Consider the following 18913-nt stretch of genomic DNA (forward strand, 5'->3'; position numbering starts at 1 on the left):
AAATTAAATTTTTTTTTTTTGAAAGTGTACCTATTTTTTAGATTTGTCCATATATATATTTATGGATAAACGTATAGAGACAATTCATATATCAAATTAAAGTGATCGATCTGAAACTTTGAACAAACATTTCAGATTTAAGAATCATTTGATATAAAAGTATGTACATATTAGCGCGGAAAGGTTTTTCAAGCTTTACATTGAGAAATTATGATAACAAGTAAAACTGTAAAAGTAAAAGTAAACAACAATAATTTTGAACAATTTCATTTCTTTATTTCCAATTTTGTATAATTTTAAATTGCTGGAAAACTTAAAAAAATCCTGATGGACGAACTGAGGGAACGGAAAATTATTTTAAACTCTCGATAAATGTGCGTTTCAGAGAATCTGATTATGTATTTCAGTTTTCTCTTGCGCGTTAGAGAAAGGCGAGAACTCTCGCCAGACTCAAAAATTATGATTAGTGCCACAAGAGATTATTTTGCGAGATTTAGCCAATTGGGTATTTGAACCTCAGCCTGGTGTAATTAATCAAAACCACTTGAAGGATCGATCAATTTCCTATCCACAAAATAAGCAATGTACGATAGTTAATATGTTGTCCGAAGAAGAAAATTAAGAACCAACAAAATTGCCAGATATATGCAAAATAAGCTTTTTCAAGCATTTGGCTTAGATTGACACCTCTGCTTATATTTTCTTATTTTTCAATTAAGATTTTTTGGATCATCCTGTTGTTCATGTGTCCTGGAATGATGCGGTAGCTTATTGCAACTGGGCAGGAAAACGGTTGCCCACAGAAGCAGAGTGGGAGGTTGCATGTCGAGGGGGAAAGAAACGCAAACTCTTTCCTTGGGGAAATAAATTATCACCACGCGGCAAACATTGGTATGTCAAAAATTGTACTATTATTTGATTTCCACGGGAATTTATGATATAGGTTGAATATTTGGCAAGGCGAATTCCCAGATGATAACACTGCGGCCGATGGCTATGGCATAACCTGTCCTGTCAGCGAATTCCGTCAAAACGACTATGATATTTATAACATTGTGGGAAATGTTTGGGAATGGACACAAGACAGCTGGCAAAAAGATGAGGTTGGTCCGAATGCTCAGCGTGTAAAGAAAGGTGGTTCCTACTTATGTCATGAATCCTATTGCTTTCGGTATCGGTGTGCTGCTCGTTCCCAAAACACTGCAGATAGTTCATCCGGAAACTTGGGCTTCCGTTGCGCAAAGAATGCTTAAATATCAACTTTGGTCTACACCGGAATGAATATGTATTATATGCACAAATAAAATAACTTTGCAAGGTATATACAAATTAAATAATATTTTGTTTTGCTATTTCGGGGTTGAATTGGCTATTGTACTTTTGTACAATTCGTGTAGCGGGAGCTTCTTTTGTATTCAATTCTTGCGTACTATTCTTTGGTGTTAGAAGTGCTTCTTGACGTGCCCGTTCAGTAGCCTCTCGCTGTAGTCGTTCCTTTCGAAGTTTTTCTATTTTTTCGCGCTTAAGCCGTTGCCGTTCCTCCGAATCACTTTCACTTTCTGTGCTAAGGTACCGCTTATCCTTTTTAGCTTCGTCTTTTTTATGTCTGTGTTTACGTTTCTTATGCTTCTTTTCTTTGCGAAACTTCCGTTTTTCCTCTTTTTGATAATTTTTTTTTATTTTCTTCCCACTTAGGAGAGGGTACGTTGATGGTTCATTTTTTTCTAACGAAAATTTGGATATAGTAGGCCTTTCAGTCTTCAACTGGTCGCTGGGTAATAATGCATTAATAAGTGTCAGAGGGTCTTGAGATTCTTTGTTTTTTAAATCCTTTTCGAGGGTATTGACTTCGCCGACTTTTTCTCTTTGTGGTGCCACCTCGTACCAGCTTCGCAATTTTAACGACTCATTTGTGTCTTGTCCTAAATATGTTAGGTAGCCAATTTGCTTTTCATATTTCTCTCGCTCTTCCTTTTTTTCTTCTTCTAATGCTTTATTTGTAGTTTTAATATGTGATCTATAATCAGCGAATAAATTTACGTGTTGCGGATCAGCGCTGATATCATCTTTAGTAGATAATCCCAAGCTTTCTTGAATGTTACTATTGCGACGCTCTGGCAAACCAGACTTCTTCCTTAGAAAGTTTATTCGCGCTTCACTTTCCTAAAAACAATTAAAAATATTCCATTTAAGTCATGTATAATTTATGTAAATTTAAGTAATGTATAATTTAAAAAATGGCTCGATTATTATGGATGGCATTGCGTCGCTGCTAGAGGCAATTGAGAATACTCGAATGCTGCTGGAAAGCGTTAATTAACCCAAAAAAACTAGCAACTCTCTCTCGTTCTAACTCTCTACTTTTCTTTGGCCCTCCTGCTAATTTCTGCTAGTAATATTTTTACTGGCAGAACTAGCAGCTGTCAAAATGAATAAACAAAAAATCGCGCCAAATATTTTCAATTGGCAAATACACCGATCAGCTTTTTAATTGCTGTTGTTGTTGTTGTTGTAGCGGCTACAACAATTCCCCCAGATCGGTTCATAGCTGTCGATGTCGTCAAGTTCCACTAACGGCAGCCCTAAGAAGAGTGCAGCCTCTATAGGGTCGGTCCGCAGGAACAAAGGCGTTAGGGTTGTTGGGTCTTCCGGGCATACGAAGAGATGCTTCGAGTCATGAGGTGTCTCTCCGCATGCCGGACACTCATTCGGCACATCCGCGTTTAGTCTGCTCACGTATGAGTTTAACCTGCTGCAATAGCCAGAGCGAAGTTGGGCTATTGTGGTTTTTGTCTCCCGAGGCAGATGAAGCTCCGTCTCGTCTATGTCCGGTGGTTGTGCGCCTAGAACGGCATTCACAGGTAAATCGATACTGACTCCCAGTGAATGCCGTTCGGGGCCTGTCGATATGCTGACGGGTCCAGAGGTTGTTTAATGAACCTCTGGACTTCGTCCGTCAGTTCGTTGAGATGCCTCCTGACGTGCCTGGGCGAGGGCTCTTCTTCAAGCAGCTGCCCATTCGGGGGACCACGTCTATGACTCCCGACAAGGAACTGCTTGCTTGTTATGCTCCTTGACGGAGCAATTCCGCCTCGTCGTGTAAGTGGTGTTCAAGCGACATCAAAAGGCATACAGTCGCTGTCCGTAGTGCGATGTTCTGAGTTGTCTGCATCCATTGCGTCCTAATAGTCCCCGGCGACCACACTGGTGCTGCGTAATTTAAAACCGGCCAGCCTATTGCCTTGTATGTTGCCAGCAACGTTTCTTTATCTTTGCCCCAAGTACTTCCGGCTAGCGACTTGAGGACCTTGTTGCGGCTCTGTACTTTGTTGACAATAGCGGTTGCGTGCGCAGAGAAGGAGAGCAGACGGTCGAAGGTTACTCCGAGTATTTTGGGGTTATTCACCGTCGGAATTGGTGTATCATCGACGGGAATTCCCAGCGGTAGCCTGACCTCCTTTGTCCAGGTGGTGAACAAGGTCGCAGAGGATTTCGTAGGGGAGAGGGTTAGGCTCCTTGCACTGAAGAAGCGAGAAAGCTTGCAGGGACACCCGTTTACTTTCGAACACAAGTCATCAATTCCATTCCCAGTCGCCATGATCGAGCAATCGTCGGCGCAGGAGACAATCGAGACTCCCTCTTGGGTTTGAGGGAGCGTTTATCTGGAGACCGTATCACGCTATTCACATCAATCGTTTGGAGAGTGCAAAAAATATTCCTACGCTTTGCTCTGCACACTACATTTTTCTGAACCGCTTCCACCTTACGAGTCGCGTTGCCAATTGATTAGTTTATTAACATTAAACAATAGACGCTCACTACTGTCCGTGTCATTTCTTCTTGACATTGTCTTGGGTAAAGTCGACTGCTCGTCCCTTCTTGGGTTGATAGATTTCACCGTGCCGAGTAGAAACCTTCGTCGCTTTGATACTTTTCGTATTGGTTTAAATAAAACAGTTTACAATGCAAATGCCCCCATTGTCAGGGCTTTGACTGAGTACAACTGTTTCTCAAAATTTTTGGATCTTGACTTGTCGGAATCAAAATCAATTATCTATACTAAATTGAAAAACTATTTATTGTGCAAAAATTTAGATTAGCCATTAATGTATTTACTCTTAGTTCATTTAACGCTTCAAATTGTACCAAAAATTTAACTACGTAGCTTGTAATTTTTCATGTCTGTACCACTTACAACTTTAGACATTAAATAAATAAATGGAAATGTTAAACAGTAGCGGGGAAAGCAACCCCCCCTTGGAACCACCTGTTTAATTTTTCTAAGTTTGCTCGATTTGTCTATAAACATTACCGACGAATGTCGACCTCAGATAATTCGCCGACCACCTTTTGAGCCTCTGTGGGAGAGAGGAAGCCTCTATATCTTCTAGTAGCGTGGAACGCCTTTGACAGGTCCAACGCTACTACATAGAATAGTTCTCTCACAGGGACGGTTACGGTTAAGGCCACGAGTTATCTGAATGTTTATGGCGTTAAGTGCTGTTGTTGTACTGTGCACTTTACGGAAACCATGCTGATGCTGCGCTGGGGTCAGGTGGTTTGTGAAATACGGAGCAGCAAGGTCTCTAGTGTCTTCGCTACCGGGGAAAGGAGTGTTATCGATCGATAAGATTCTTCTTTGTTGGGTGGTTTCCCCGGGTTGAGCGGTGGGACCACTCTCCCCACCTTCCAGATGTCTGGGATGATGAGAGGGGCCATAGACATATTGAGGACCTCCGTAAGGTACGCTACTCCCGTGGGACCCAAATTTTTCAGCATCAGCATGCATATTCTGTCGGGACCCATGGCCACCTGAACTTCACCGCACAGGTTGTTGGCAGGTTGTGCAGCCCTGGTCACTCGACGCTTGGCTTTGTCCATCGGAGGATGCAGTATGAACTGCCGGCTAAAATAGCTTGCGCATCGCTCCGGGTCCGACGAAGCATGGCCGCCGAAAGAAATTTCGACCCTGTCGTCGTCCTTCGTTGGATTGGACAGTGATCTCACGGTCGATCAAAGCTTACTCACACCAGAGGTGAAGTTAAGGGTCTTCAGATGCTCTTCCCACTTCCTCCGCTTATGTACGTTCACTTGTTGCCGAATCTCCGCGTTGAGATCCCTGATATGAGGATTTCCGGGATCGGCCAGTAGAAGGCCGTCACGCTCATCGGCTAGAACAGCCGCTTCAGTAGGGAAATTTGGACGTGGCTCCGTTATGCATCCGAAGCGAGCTGCAGCAGCAGTGACAACCCTGAGAAACTTACGTTCACCAAGGTGGACGTCGGTTGGTGTGGGGAGCGCACCGAAGGTGCTCTCAGTAAATTCCGCGTAGCCTTTCTAATCAGCTTTAGAAAAGTTGATATAGGTCAGGTATTTCGCGGAGGCAAATTCGGTTGGTTTATCTATCAAGATGACTATGGGCAGATGGTCTGATGCCAAAGTCAGCATAGCTCGCCATGATACGCTGTTTATCAGACCAGCGCTGACTATTGTTGTCTGGTGAGCTGCAGCACCTGCCCATAATCCTGGTGGGTGCGCCGTCGTTCATTGAGCAGAATGTCGAATCGTCTATCTGCTCAGCTAAGTCTGCTCCCCTACGATCGTTTGACAGGCTTGAATGCCAAAGATCGTGATGCGTATTGAAGTCACCTACTGCCATACGGTTTTCACCTCTGAGGAGCGCACCTATGTCAGGGGGTATCCTGCCGAGCAGCAAGGACAGGGGGTTTTTATAAATTAAATATTTCGAGCTCAAAATCGCCTGACCGGATAGCAATGCCCTGAAATTCTAGGGTGGTATCCCTGCGGCCGATGTCTGCTTCAATAAGACGATACTGCACCCTGTGGGGCGTGATGAACGCTAAGCCACTACCATTATCTCGCTCGCGATCTCGACGGTGCAACTTCGTCTCTTGGACCGCAGCTATCAATATACCATGCCTTCCCATGAAGACGGTTATCTCCTCGATCTTACTCTGAAGTCTGTTACAGTTTAATTGAAGGAGCTTCATGTGGTTCGGGAGACGTGTAGTTATGCGGGGTGTGAGGGATGTGTGTGGCCTTACCGCCATTGGCTGTGTGCGCTGCTGTGGAGGTTGCCGCCCTGTGGTGGTAGTGGGAGGCGTAGCAGTTGGGGTTTGCGATCGGGCAGCGCGACATGGGCCCTCGAAGTTCCTCGTCCAATCTCGCGTGGTGCGCAGACCTGAACATGCCCTAAAGTGGCACCAGCCAAGGCAGGTGTTGCACTGGACTGATGTCACAATACGGAATATCCTGGTCTGACAAACCGTGCACATTGTAGGAGGAACTAGAAGTTGTTGGCGGCGGCGTGTGGGTTGTGGTGCGGTTGTGGTGTGGCCTATTGTGTTGTTATGTTGTGGTGCTGTGGTGTCTGTGTTGAGCTGCTCAGGTGGACTGGGGTCAGCCGTGAAGGCTGCTCTGTTTGAGCAGCAGGGGGCCACAAAATATGTGGTCCATTGCCGATATCTCCGTAGTAGAAATGGGCACGGGCCTAATTTTTCAGGCACGAGTGCAAAATCAACTTTCAAAAACACGCACGAGCCCGCACGTTGAGAATTTTAGTGGAGCCCGGCCCGGCTCGGCCCGGCACGACGGGACACCTCCCAGCCCGGAAATAAAGAGCCAACTTTTATTGTGTGTATACATATGTACATATTTTTAATTTTGTGTTAATGTATGTATATTTACTTAAGCGAATCAATTTTTTCCATCAAAGATTTTTATAAAATATTTTCTGAGAAGTAGAAAAAGTGGAAGGTATTTTGGGTAACAAAACTACTAAGTATCTTATTTTTTCTATCGGTTTCCAAATATTTTTTTTTTTTTGCTTTTCTCTTATCAAAAGAGTTTTATATGTACTATTTTTTTTTTGCATAAAAACAATCGCTTTTCTAAATTTGTAGTATTAGCAACGGGCTTTTTCGTGCCTATTCGTGCTTTTATGAAATTTTACTGAACGCCCATGCACGCACGAGTTCGTGCTGACAGCAAATATTCCGGCCCGTACCCGCGGGCTTACGCAGGGGCCCGCCGGGCCCCTGCCAAAAGCCTGGCCCGTGCCCATCTCTAGTCGGAATTAGCTCATTGTTTTCTGCTTTTCGCATAAAACGCCTGACCGACAATATGATTCTAAGATATTTGATCTTATCAAAGAAGGTAAGGCCATTCGTGATTTTTTTTTGGGAATGTCTTGGCACAGAGCCGCGTCAACTAAAGTAAAGATTGGTCCTGCAAAATTTGAGGGATACATAACCTCATTGTCTGAAAACTTCTGAACATTGGCCCTTATTATGAGTTGCATTCGATTTTCGATCTTCGCTGGTTATCGAAGATCGTAAGTGAAATTCGTATTATGAGCTATGCAACCATGTCGAAATTTTCGTTGAGTATCGAATTTTCTGTCGAACAGAATTTTGCTTTCGATGGTTTAGCGAAGTGTTGGAAAATTGTGAAAAATGTATGATTTTGCATTTGTTTTCTTACTTTTTGGCGTTTAGACTAATTATAAAAAAGTTTTATCAATTTCATGCAGTTTTAACGTCGTGAATACAAACACAAGCTTGAAATGCTGCTTTTACTTGTGAAGACTATTAATCAAATAAGAGACTTACTCATCGATAGGGGATCTACTATACGCTTGCTCTGGATACCTAGTCACATAGGGATCTACGGCAACGAAGCGGCTGATGGCGCACCGAAATCCGTTCCTACTCTACCGGTAACAAAAGATGGAACTTGCGAGAAGAAAGACATGTGTGCAGCAATCAAGCGATACCTCCACGCAAAAGCGAAGAGCGAATGGCTTCAGTATAACCATCACCACTACACACCCATCAACAGAGACCTAAAAAATATACGATACCCTACCGACATCCCAAAATCGCAGATTAAGAACTACTCCCGTTTGCGCCTTGGCCATACCCAGGACACTCACCAACATCTCCTGGCCATTGATCCACCTCCATCCTGTGCACTCTGTGGAGATACGCTCTCTCTAAAACACATATTTCAAGACTGTTATAACCTAGTTGAAATCAGAAGCCAATATCTTAAAAGCACTTCTTAAAACGCCTACGAAAGAAAATATAAATTATATAAACAATTTTATAAAGCATATTCGTGTCCGTATATAGAAATAATTATTTTATTAAAGCTGATCTTCGATTGACAATTTTACTTCTTTAAGTGATACACAAAGAGTTTATTATTTAGAGCTGATAGTCCTGGCAGCTAATGCTCGTTCAATAATATTAACGTATTAATTTATTTATTTTGTTAATAAATAATAATAATAATACTTGTGAAAGAAAATCCCAATACTCAGTTGGCACAATCTCTGAGAACAAATCATAGAGCTGTGGATAGTTTTAAAATATTTTAAATAGATTTGGCTCACGAACGCCTCTTTAGACAGTCGGAAGTTTTTGGTAAATCTATAGTCAAATTTCTTAAATAAATTTTATGTCAAAATATATTGTAAAGGCTATACTTAAACTCTCTTAAACATTTACTACTCCTGGCCAGTTCTCTAAACTCTCATCCTCTGACGAGTCGTTGAACCCCAGAACTACGTTGTACTAATTTTTACCACGTTTTTATAAACTTGCTTTCTTTTTTATTTCATTTTAATTTTCACAAATTTACATAAATATGTATAAGCACACTATTTAGTTTGCTCGATTTGTAAAAAAAGCTTCTCAGCGGTGAAAAATATACTATTGTGAACAACATAAACGAGCGAAGTTCACAATAGCGCTATTCTTACTACGACTTACGAAATGAAAATTCGTTCGATGAGCACTTTCGACCACAGTCGAAGATGGAATGTAACTCATAATAGGGGCCATTATTTTCGGTCACTTTCTTTGTAGCAGCGTCGTTTGCAACCGCAACTAGCGGTTCTTCAATTTCCGTTACCTTGCGGTTATCGGATACAGTTTCGTCTTCAATCGTCTTGCCTTCACTATCACTACAGTTGACTCGTCTGGACGCAAATAGAAAACACAAAAGAGAAAAAATTGCTTTCAAGACTTATCCGATTATCAACTCTTCCCGATATAAATTGGGCTTTAAAGAAGATAAATTTTTTACTATCGTTAGGATTGCATGTGGCGGGATTTGAACACGCGGTCTCGGTGTTTTAAGTCAACACTTCAATCTCTACGTGTAAACATAATAGATTGGCGCTTACAAAATATGTTAGCGCCTGGCCGAGCTTCTCCTCCGATTTGTTGCGTGCGCCTTGATGTTGTGCCACAAAGGGCGTTTTTATGAGGTGTTTTTCATGGCAGAAATACGCTCGGAGGTTTCTAACCACTTTTTCAGATATTTCTTTTTTTTTTATTTTGGTATCGATATTTGCGATATTGAGTCTTTTTATTCCGATATTAATGGGTACCCGATATTATTCCAGCGATACTTTAAATGAGTACCATATCGATACTTTCGGTTCGATATCGTGTCCCTACTCACGACGAAAAAGGGAATGTATATAGTAGAGCTGTCAAACTATCGATAGTCAAGTCCATCGATGTTTTACGATAGTCTTAAAGGTAGCTATCGATACTAGCGATAGTACCGACCCATTTCATATGTTTTTCTAAATCCATTTATTTTTCGTTATCTTAATTTTATAAATTTGTTTATTTTAGCGGCTCACGGTTGCATTTTAATATCGAGAAATATTGCTAGAAATTCATTCGCCGTGTAAACAGTCAAAAAGCGATTTCAGAAATTTTCCCTGCAATTCGCCTTTCGGAAATAAAAAAAAATCTTTCGAGAGACACTTTACATGCAACTGCTTTCTGCAATTTCCCAATTTGACAGTCTTTTGAAATATACTGCATTGCCCGGTATGACACGCTCTTAAGACGGCAATGTAACCTCCATTTCCACGCTTAAAATAAAAAATGGCGCATTTAGAAATAATGCCACGAACCAACTAAACAGATCACCCAGCACGGTAACCGCGTATTTATAATTGCATTAGAGAAAAAATAATAATAGATGATAATGTCATTGACGTCACTGCAAGAAAAAAATACTTTTTTATCGCACACCGTCCTGGGTGATCTTTATTCGTTCGTTCATGAAATAATGCTGCCAATTTTTGTTCTCTTTGAACCAATACGTATCAAAAGCGCTAGGAAAGAGAATACGCTATCAATGAGACGATAGTGGCGATAGTACTATAACTATCGATAGTTATTTCATGTTATCAGACTATCGATAGTATCGTCGATAGCTTGACAGCTCTAGTATATAGCTCTGATCCAGTACTCCATGAACTTACAGGATTTTACACGAACTTGCAGGAAGTTGCCGGAAAAATGTTCCCGTACTCCAAAATCCTATAAATGAGAGCGACTTTTGGAGAGTTGTGTAGAGAATGAAGTTGCAATATTTCCCCGAACTNGACGAAAAAGGGAATGTATATAGTAGAGCTGTCAAACTATCGATAGTCAAGTCCATCGATGTTTTACGATAGTCTTAAAGGTAGCTATCGATACTAGCGATAGTACCGACCCATTTCATATGTTTTTCTAAATCCATTTATTTTTCGTTATCTTAATTTTATAAATTTGTTTATTTTAGCGGCTCACGGTTGCATTTTAATATCGAGAAATATTGCTAGAAATTCATTCGCCGTGTAAACAGTCAAAAAGCGATTTCAGAAATTTTCCCTGCAATTCGCCTTTCGGAAATAAAAAAAAATCTTTCGAGAGACACTTTACATGCAACTGCTTTCTGCAATTTCCCAATTTGACAGTCTTTTGAAATATACTGCATTGCCCGGTATGACACGCTCTTAAGACGGCAATGTAACCTCCATTTCCACGCTTAAAATAAAAAATGGCGCATTTAGAAATAATGCCACGAACCAACTAAACAGATCACCCAGCACGGTAACCGCGTATTTATAATTGCATTAGAGAAAAAATAATAATAGATGATAATGTCATTGACGTCACTGCAAGAAAAAAATACTTTTTTATCGCACACCGTCCTGGGTGATCTTTATTCGTTCGTTCATGAAATAATGCTGCCAATTTTTGTTCTCTTTGAACCAATACGTATCAAAAGCGCTAGGAAAGAGAATACGCTATCAATGAGACGATAGTGGCGATAGTACTATAACTATCGATAGTTATTTCATGTTATCAGACTATCGATAGTATCGTCGATAGCTTGACAGCTCTAGTATATAGCTCTGATCCAGTACTCCATGAACTTACAGGATTTTACACGAACTTGCAGGAAGTTGCCGGAAAAATGTTCCCGTACTCCAAAATCCTATAAATGAGAGCGACTTTTGGAGAGTTGTGTAGAGAATGAAGTTGCAATATTTCCCCGAACTTTTTCTTCTGGTAAAATCATGAAAAGTGTCAAGCAATCACTGGTTGACCTTTTTACAGGAAAATTTTTTTTTTTTGTTCCCGTACTTTTTGTTATTACTCACTTTTTACTCTCACTTCGGAGAGTAATTTGGGAAATCCTTAGCTATTTGTACAACGATTTAGGGGTGGGGGTGGAGGGAGCGTGGCTCCCAAACCTTCCCTAAACGAAAGAGGATGGACGCCGCTTTAGGAAAAGTCACCCCTCACCCCCCTCCCTCCCAATGGGAGCTGTTTGAAAACAGCGAAAATTTGGAATTTTTCCAAAACGATTATAACCCTCACTACTCCTTTCTCTGTTGCCCAAGAAGAGGGGCTGAACACACCTTTTACAGAAAGCACCTTTCTGCGTAGGCGGCCTTCGGCCGCGCTTAGGGATTATAACCCTCACTAAGTAGAATTCTCCTTTCTGTGTTGCCGAAGAAAAGAGGCTGAACAACTTTTGCAGAAAACAACTTTCTGCGTAGGCGGCCTTCGGCCGCGCTTAAGTATTATAACCCTAAGTAGAATTCTCCTTTCTGTTTTGCTAAAGAAGAGAGGCTGAACACCTTTTGCGGAGATATTTCGTGGATATTTTTTTTTTGACAGCTTAGCTCGGAAACTTGCAAAAAATACCATATTTCCAACCGACATTATTAATAAATTAGTGCACAGATATAGTAAATTATATTTTTTTAATAAATCGTGGACTGTTGTCTACAAGTGTGTGTAAAAGGTTTTTGATTCGATTCACGCGTTTGGGCACAGCAACCCAAAATCGTTGTACAAATTCATAAAGAGTGCCCAGTAATTTTGCTGTTTGACAGTTTTACAGGAAAAGTATTGGATCAGGGCTTATGTATGTATGAATAAGCATATTTACATTTTTTTGTCTATCTGGATTACTGTATACTGTGGTGTAAACGGCCTTTCAACTAATCGCTTCGGGTGGGGTTTAGTAGCGCTCCCAACTATTTCGGGCTATTCCGTCCAAAGTCCGAGACACTCAAGGGTCTACGCATTATTTTAACACTCACTTTTGTAAATTTCGGTGACTAATTTAATTACAAATAGGGTTTGAAATATGCCCTTTTTTGTAAAATCCGGAAATTAGCGTACATTTATCACTCCTATTCTCCTTAAAGCAGCCACTTCACCAATACATTTTTGTATTCCCCTTCACTTTATACTTTACTCGATTAGTTATAACTGGCTTTACGACTTTAACCCATTTGCGCCCTTTGTACTATGTAAACGACACCAATTCAACCCACGTCTAAAAGTTTACTATTATTATTAGAACGAAATTGCTTTAATAAGTTTGCACATACTGGTATTAATTTCACTTCAGATGGAATAAAAGACAAATAGGTATAACTGGGGACTCCGGATTTGGACCCTTACAAATCGACTTATCACATTAGAAGTGGTCCATATGAAAAGCTGCGAGTTTTTCTTAAATTATTGCACTTTGCCTTAAAATATCCGCTATTATAAAGTGTAAAACGAGTAAATTAATCAAATTACTAACAATGGGTATAAGGATTTGTTATTTGATGGATTTATACAGGTATTTCGTTAGCTGTCGTTGAAAGCCGGTTTTTCTGTTCGAAAAGCTTGAGAACAGCCGTACCGATTTTTCGAACTTTTGGACACCTATTTCCGACTTTCCAAGCATGGTTATAGACTAAAAATAATTTGGATATGTCATCGGTGCGTGGCAGCTCCCATACAAACTGAATTTTTCATACTGCATATGAAGAGGAGTTTGCTGTAGAATAATAAAACTTGGTATGGAGATAGTTTATGAAATCAATCCTCAGTAGAAAAGTGGCGGTTATTGGAAAAGGGGGTGTGGTCCTCCTTTACATAGTGAAACTTGTATAATGCATATTTCTTCCGGGATTTATAGATCATACAAGTGGAACTATCGTACAGAACAGCTCTAGAGGTATTTGTGGAAGGATATGGAATTATTTGTGGAGATTTATGTTAGTAATACTTTACTGTAAGAGAAAAAAGTGAGAAGTAGTAGTTGAAAATAGTCTTGCAATTACGTAAAATGATAAAATGTTCAAAATCTGGCCTCTGTGACATGATGATTCAGAATTTTTGTAAAAACGTCAGGTAGTTTCTGAATTAATTTTCTCGAGCTGTATATATATATTTATTTCTTAAGGAAATTTCGATTATATTTTGTTACTATAACAGGGCGGTAGCAAGTTCTGAAGGTTATTATTAAGTCTTTGACATATATTGTGGAAAAATCATTGGAAGCTCATAGGATCATCTTGGAAATAGAGTAGTCAAATCGCTGTTATCAAAAAATGTTAGGTTTTTATATTCGTAGCAAGAAATGGTGGTGGGTTATGAATCTCCGCATATATGCTTGATATGAGTATATCTAACCGGTGGATTCGACATGTTTTGTTTGTTAGAGGACACATTGTTCGAAAAAGCCACCCATCTGGTTCTATTGCAGCAGATCCAAACCCAAGGCATAACTTACATAACAAAGGCAAGTTGCCCAGCAGCAAAACTGAGTTTTGTGTCATGAGGTAATAATATGACAATGTACAGGATGCAAAAAAACGTTATGCTTTGTCAAATAATGTTTTAAAAACTAACACGCATAAGTGCCCGCTGTACTAAAAAACGTACACTCCCAAAAGTTAACTTTTACACTTTTTTCGTTTATTTTACTTCCTAAGTTTGTTTAAAATGCCTTTTATGGTCACATAAATAAAATTAGATATAATAAGAGTTTAACCGTTTTTGTTTGGACGTAAATGGGTTAATATTAACCAATTAATCACAATTCATTAAATAATAACACCTTCAAAATCAAGCGTGACTTTGGTTGCATATGCAAATTAAATGGCGGAGTTCAGCTGTCAAACTCCAAAATATGCAAAAGAATGAGAGACAAAAGAAGATAGGATATAACCCAGTAAGCATTAAAAATATACAAAGGTGTTCTCTGCAAAAGGTGTTCAGCTNACACAGAAAGGAGAATTCTACTGCCTGAGGGTTATAATCCCTAAGTGCGGCCGAAGGCCGCCTACGCAGAAAGGCGTTCTCTGAAAAAGATGTTCAGCCCCCCTTCTTTGGCTACAGAGAAAGAATTCTACTGCCTGAGGGTTATAATCCCTAAGTGCGGCCGAAGCCCGCCTGCGCAGAAAGGTGTTCTCTACAAAACGGTGTTCAGTCCCCCCTTCTTTGGCAACACAGAAAGGAGAACTCTACTGCCTGAGGGTTATAATCCCTAAGTGTTGCCGAAGGCCGCCTACGCAGAAAGGTGTTCTCTGCAAAAGGTGCTCAGGCCCCCTTCTTTGGCAACACAGAAAGGAGAATTATACTGCCTGAGGGTTATAATCCCTAAGTGCGGCCGAAGGCCGCCTACGCAGAAAGGTGTTCTCTGCAAAAGGTGTTCAGCCCCCCTTCTTTGGCAACACAGAAAGGAGAATTCTACTGCCTGAGGGTTATAATCCCTAAGTGCGGCCGAAGGCCGCCTACGCAGAAAGGTGTTCTCTGCAAAAGGTGTTCAGCCCCCCTTCTTTGGCAACACAGAAAGGAGAATTCTACTGCCTGAGGGTTATAATCCCTAAGTGCGGCCGAAGGCCGCCTACGCAGAAAGGTGTTCTCTGCAAAAGGTGTTCAGCCCCCCTTCTTTGGCAACACAGAAAACAGAATTCTACTGCCTGAGGGTTATAATCCCTAAGTGCGGCCGAAGGCCGCCTACCCAGAAAGGTGTTCTCTGCATAAGATGTTCAGCCCCCCTTCTTTGGCAACAGAGAAAGAATTCTACTGCCTGAGGGTTATAATCCCTAAGTGCGGCCGAAGCCCGCCTGCGCAGAAAGGTGTTCTCTGCAAAAGGTGTTCAGCCCCCTTCTTTGGCAACACAGAAAGGAGAATTTTACTGCCTGAGGGTTATAATCCCTGAGTGCGGCCAAAGGCCGCCTACGCGGAAGGCATTCTACGCAAAAATACATTTGTTAAAAAGAACATTTTTTTATAAAAACTTGTTTTTTCTATTTTTAATTAACTTTTTTATTCTTTATTCAAAATCGCCCGATACCTAATTTGGCACCTTTTGCAGAGAACACCTTTGTATATTTTTAATTGCTTATATCCTATCTTCTTTTTTTCTCATTTTTTTGCATATTTTTGGGAGTTTGACAGCTGAACTCCGCCATTTAATTTGCATATGCAACCAAAGTCAGACGCGTGATTTTGACGGTGTTTTTATTTATTGAATTGTGATTAATTGATTTATATTACAAGTCATAAAGCAAGTTATAACTAAACGAGTGAAGTATAAAGTGAAGGGGAATACAAAAATGTATTGGTGAAGTGGATGCTTTAAGGAGAATAGGAGTGATAAATGTACGCNACAAAAGGTGTTCAGTCCCCCTTCTTTGGCAACACAGAAAGGAGAACTCTACTGCCTGAGGGTGCNAATTAGTGACCAAAATTTACAAAAGTGAGCGTTAAAATAATGCGTAGACCCTTGACTATGTGTGTGGAATTTTTTTTGGATCGGGCCACCCCTTTGGACGGAATAGCCCGAAATGTTGTTGTTGTTGTAGCGGCTACAACAACCTCGCCCAGGACGGTTGGTGTCTCAGTCGTTGTCGTCAAGTTCCACTAACGGCAACCCTAGGAAGCGTGCAGCTTCTGTGGGGTTTGTCCACAGGGACAAGGCCGTTAGGGTTGTCGGGTTTTCCGGGCATGCGAAGAGGAGTTTCGAGTCATGTGGGGTCTCTCCGCATGTCGGACACTCATTCGGCACATCCTCATTCAACCTACTCAGGTAGGAGTTTGGGAACATCAGGAAGCAGCCCGAAATAGTTGTGAGCGCTACTAAACCCCACCCTTTTTATTATTTATTCAAAATCAGCCGATATCTAATTTGGCATAATTTCTTTTATTAAAAAATCCCAGCCTGTGGGAGGAGCCCAATGGGGGGTACGCCTTTTTAGAAAGCGGGGACTGTCCCCTTACGAGTGGGGGCGCCGCCCCCGCTCCCTCCGCCACCCAACCCAAAACCAATGTGAGCGCTACTAAACATTTCCCATCGCTTCGAATGAAGTTGGTCGGCTGCCTGCTCTCGTTCAACTTCTGATTCAACTAATCCCCTTGGAAAGCTGAATCATGTAAATTCCCAATTAGTATTAACTACCTTCACAACTCCCTTCATTGCCCGTAACAGCCCTCAAGTTACCATCCATAATTGCCCCAAAACATACCGCCAATTGCAATTTATCCTTTCTCTTTTGTTCCTCTTCCTTAGCTGCCGCTTCGTCCCGCCGAACACGGGCGATATTGTCCTTCGTTCGTACGTGCCATCTTGAAGAAATAATTTAATTCCTTGAGAAATATAAAAACAAAAATTTTGTACATAGTTTACCTTTTCTTCGGAAGAATGTTCATTTTCTTCGCCGAAATCGCTACTGCATAGAGGTTTCGGAAAAGCATCGATACATCGCAAATATCGATGTTTTGGTACGATGCATGGAACAGTGCTGCCGCTGTCACTTCAATTGAAGTTTTCACTTCACTTTACCTACGGTTTACACCGGACAATACTGTCATGACAATAGCGACACATGCACACTTTTTCACTAAGGCTATCTGCACACGTGTCGTCCAATCATAGTTCCGTTATCGTCTCGTCCCATGATTCAATAACTACAGGTTGTAGCAATCGTACAAAAACAACATTTACCATTGGTATGAACTCCTTGTGTCATCAACGTCTTCTTCATGTATTCGTATTCGTATGTATATGTATACCCTGCATACCAGGATTTCGCAGGAATCTGAAAGGTTTCACAATTTTTTTAAGAATTTTCTCCAAGAAATCGTACAGAAATTTCTTTACTAGTTCTAGTCAACCGCTTCATATGTTTTTCTTTAAAGATTCCTAAAAGAATCGTAACAAATTTCCGATACTCTTAAAGATTTCGGTAGCATTTGTTTGCAGGGTATATATTTACGTATATGTGTATGCACGGTGCAGCGAACAAAGGTGGCGCCGTCAGTGGTACCGCTACTTTGGTTTTGCCGATTTTGACAGTTGTGGTAACTTGTAAATAAACCTTTGTTTACAAATCAGCGAAAGAGAAATATGAATTATAAGTGAAAAATCAGTTTAAATTGTGTTAATTTGCAATTTGTGAGTGATTTTTGAGTTGAAGACTGCGTAAAAACTAATACAATGAAGTGATGTGTGTTAAATTGCGACAGCCGTCAAGATGCAAGAAGCGTAGATGCAAGTGTAGCGCTGGGACGAATCGCTGCATTTTGTGTACATAGGGCACGGCAAAGCCGTTCCCGAAATATTTCTCTATTATTATATTAACAGCAATTCCTCACAATGATTTTGTTTCTGCTCCACGCAGCCTCCATTAGCAAGTTAACTAATCAATCCCGCAGAGATGCTGCTGCAGTTTTCTGCAGCAGCCTTAATTGCAAAGCAATGGAGTGTACTAAAACGTTTGCTGAAGCAGCCTCAATTGCAAAGCAATGGAGTGCACTAAAATGTTCACTGTTCTCTAATAGATTAGGTGAAAAATGCAATATTTTCGCATTTAGCAAAATTAAAACACGTTTTTCGCTGTAAAGTGAACTGCTTTGGCAGTTTCAACTCGTTCTTTTCGCTCTATTCGTTGTTTACTTGTGGTACACAAATGTCAACGCCCAGGACGGCGCAATCTTGTATTCTATCATTCTTGATGTGTATGTATACGCGGATATGTAAACAAAGCAAAACAGACGATAATTTGGCACAAGCGTGCTCATAAGAAGAAGCATAGCCCTGAAATTTTGAGCCGAGCACATGCATTTCAAGGAGATCTGCGCACTTGTCGTTATCGGCTAGTTATCAGCAAATCGTAGAAGATGCAGGAACGGATAAGTAAGGCAGTGTCGTTTGCTAATCGTTGTGCACGCATTGTTTGTATACATTTCATGGGGAAAAATTAGTGAAAAAGTTATTATTTGCGTTATAAATGCATAAAAATTAATATTTTTTGCATAAAATCTGTGGAGATTATTAAAAAGTGGATAATTGCATTAAAATTCAATAAATCTGAGCGTTTTAACTATAAAATATGACGAAATTGTAAAAAGCCTCTGTGTGCATGCTCAAAACACATCTCAGGAATAGAAAGGAAGAGATATTACTGAAAAATGATGTGTAGAGATGTTGCAGCATAGTCTATATTTTAAAAATTGCTTTTTTTTTGTAAATATTTCCCGAAAATATCAACCAAAAAAAACAGAAAATACCTGCTCCAAGTGAATTTTTAGACGCCAAATGAATTGAAATATCACAACCGAGTGTTCGAAAGTGTAGTCGTCATGTATTCGTTGAATCATGATTGTGACATTGAATTGGGATTATCTGGAATGTATAAAGAAACGCAGCCTTCGTTCTACTTCACTTTCCACGAATAAGATTTATCTTCAAAATAAATTAAAATGTCTTTGAAGTATAGGATTTATTTAACCAAAAC

At 40.5% G+C, this 18913-nt stretch overlaps 2 protein-coding genes across 2 annotated transcripts; one reads left to right on the forward strand and one right to left on the reverse strand.

Moving 5' to 3' along the window:
• The first annotated feature begins 210 nt into the window (after positions 1-210).
• LOC108370673 (sulfatase-modifying factor 1-like) lies at positions 211-1329 on the forward strand. Its single transcript, XM_017626054.1, has 3 exons — positions 211-220; positions 720-891; positions 944-1329. Exons 1-3 carry the CDS (start codon positions 211-213, stop codon positions 1251-1253), a joined length of 492 nt encoding a protein of 163 aa, XP_017481543.1. The 3' UTR covers positions 1254-1329.
• Positions 747-16909, reverse strand: LOC108370675 (leukocyte receptor cluster member 1). The gene is made up of 3 exons (XM_017626056.1): positions 16804-16909; positions 16643-16742; positions 747-2163 (listed from the first exon to the last, which is right to left on the reverse strand). Exons 1-3 carry the CDS (start codon positions 16869-16871, stop codon positions 1330-1332), a joined length of 1002 nt encoding a protein of 333 aa, XP_017481545.1. The 5' UTR covers positions 16872-16909; the 3' UTR covers positions 747-1329.
• Between the last annotated feature and the right edge of the window lie 2004 nt (positions 16910-18913).

The sequence above is a fragment of the Rhagoletis zephyria genome, unplaced genomic scaffold (assembly GCF_001687245.7).
Source record: "Rhagoletis zephyria isolate East Lansing unplaced genomic scaffold, Rhagoletis_zephyria_1.1 Rzeph_scaffold_04389, whole genome shotgun sequence".
NCBI classification, from domain to species: domain Eukaryota; kingdom Metazoa; phylum Arthropoda; class Insecta; order Diptera; family Tephritidae; genus Rhagoletis; species Rhagoletis zephyria.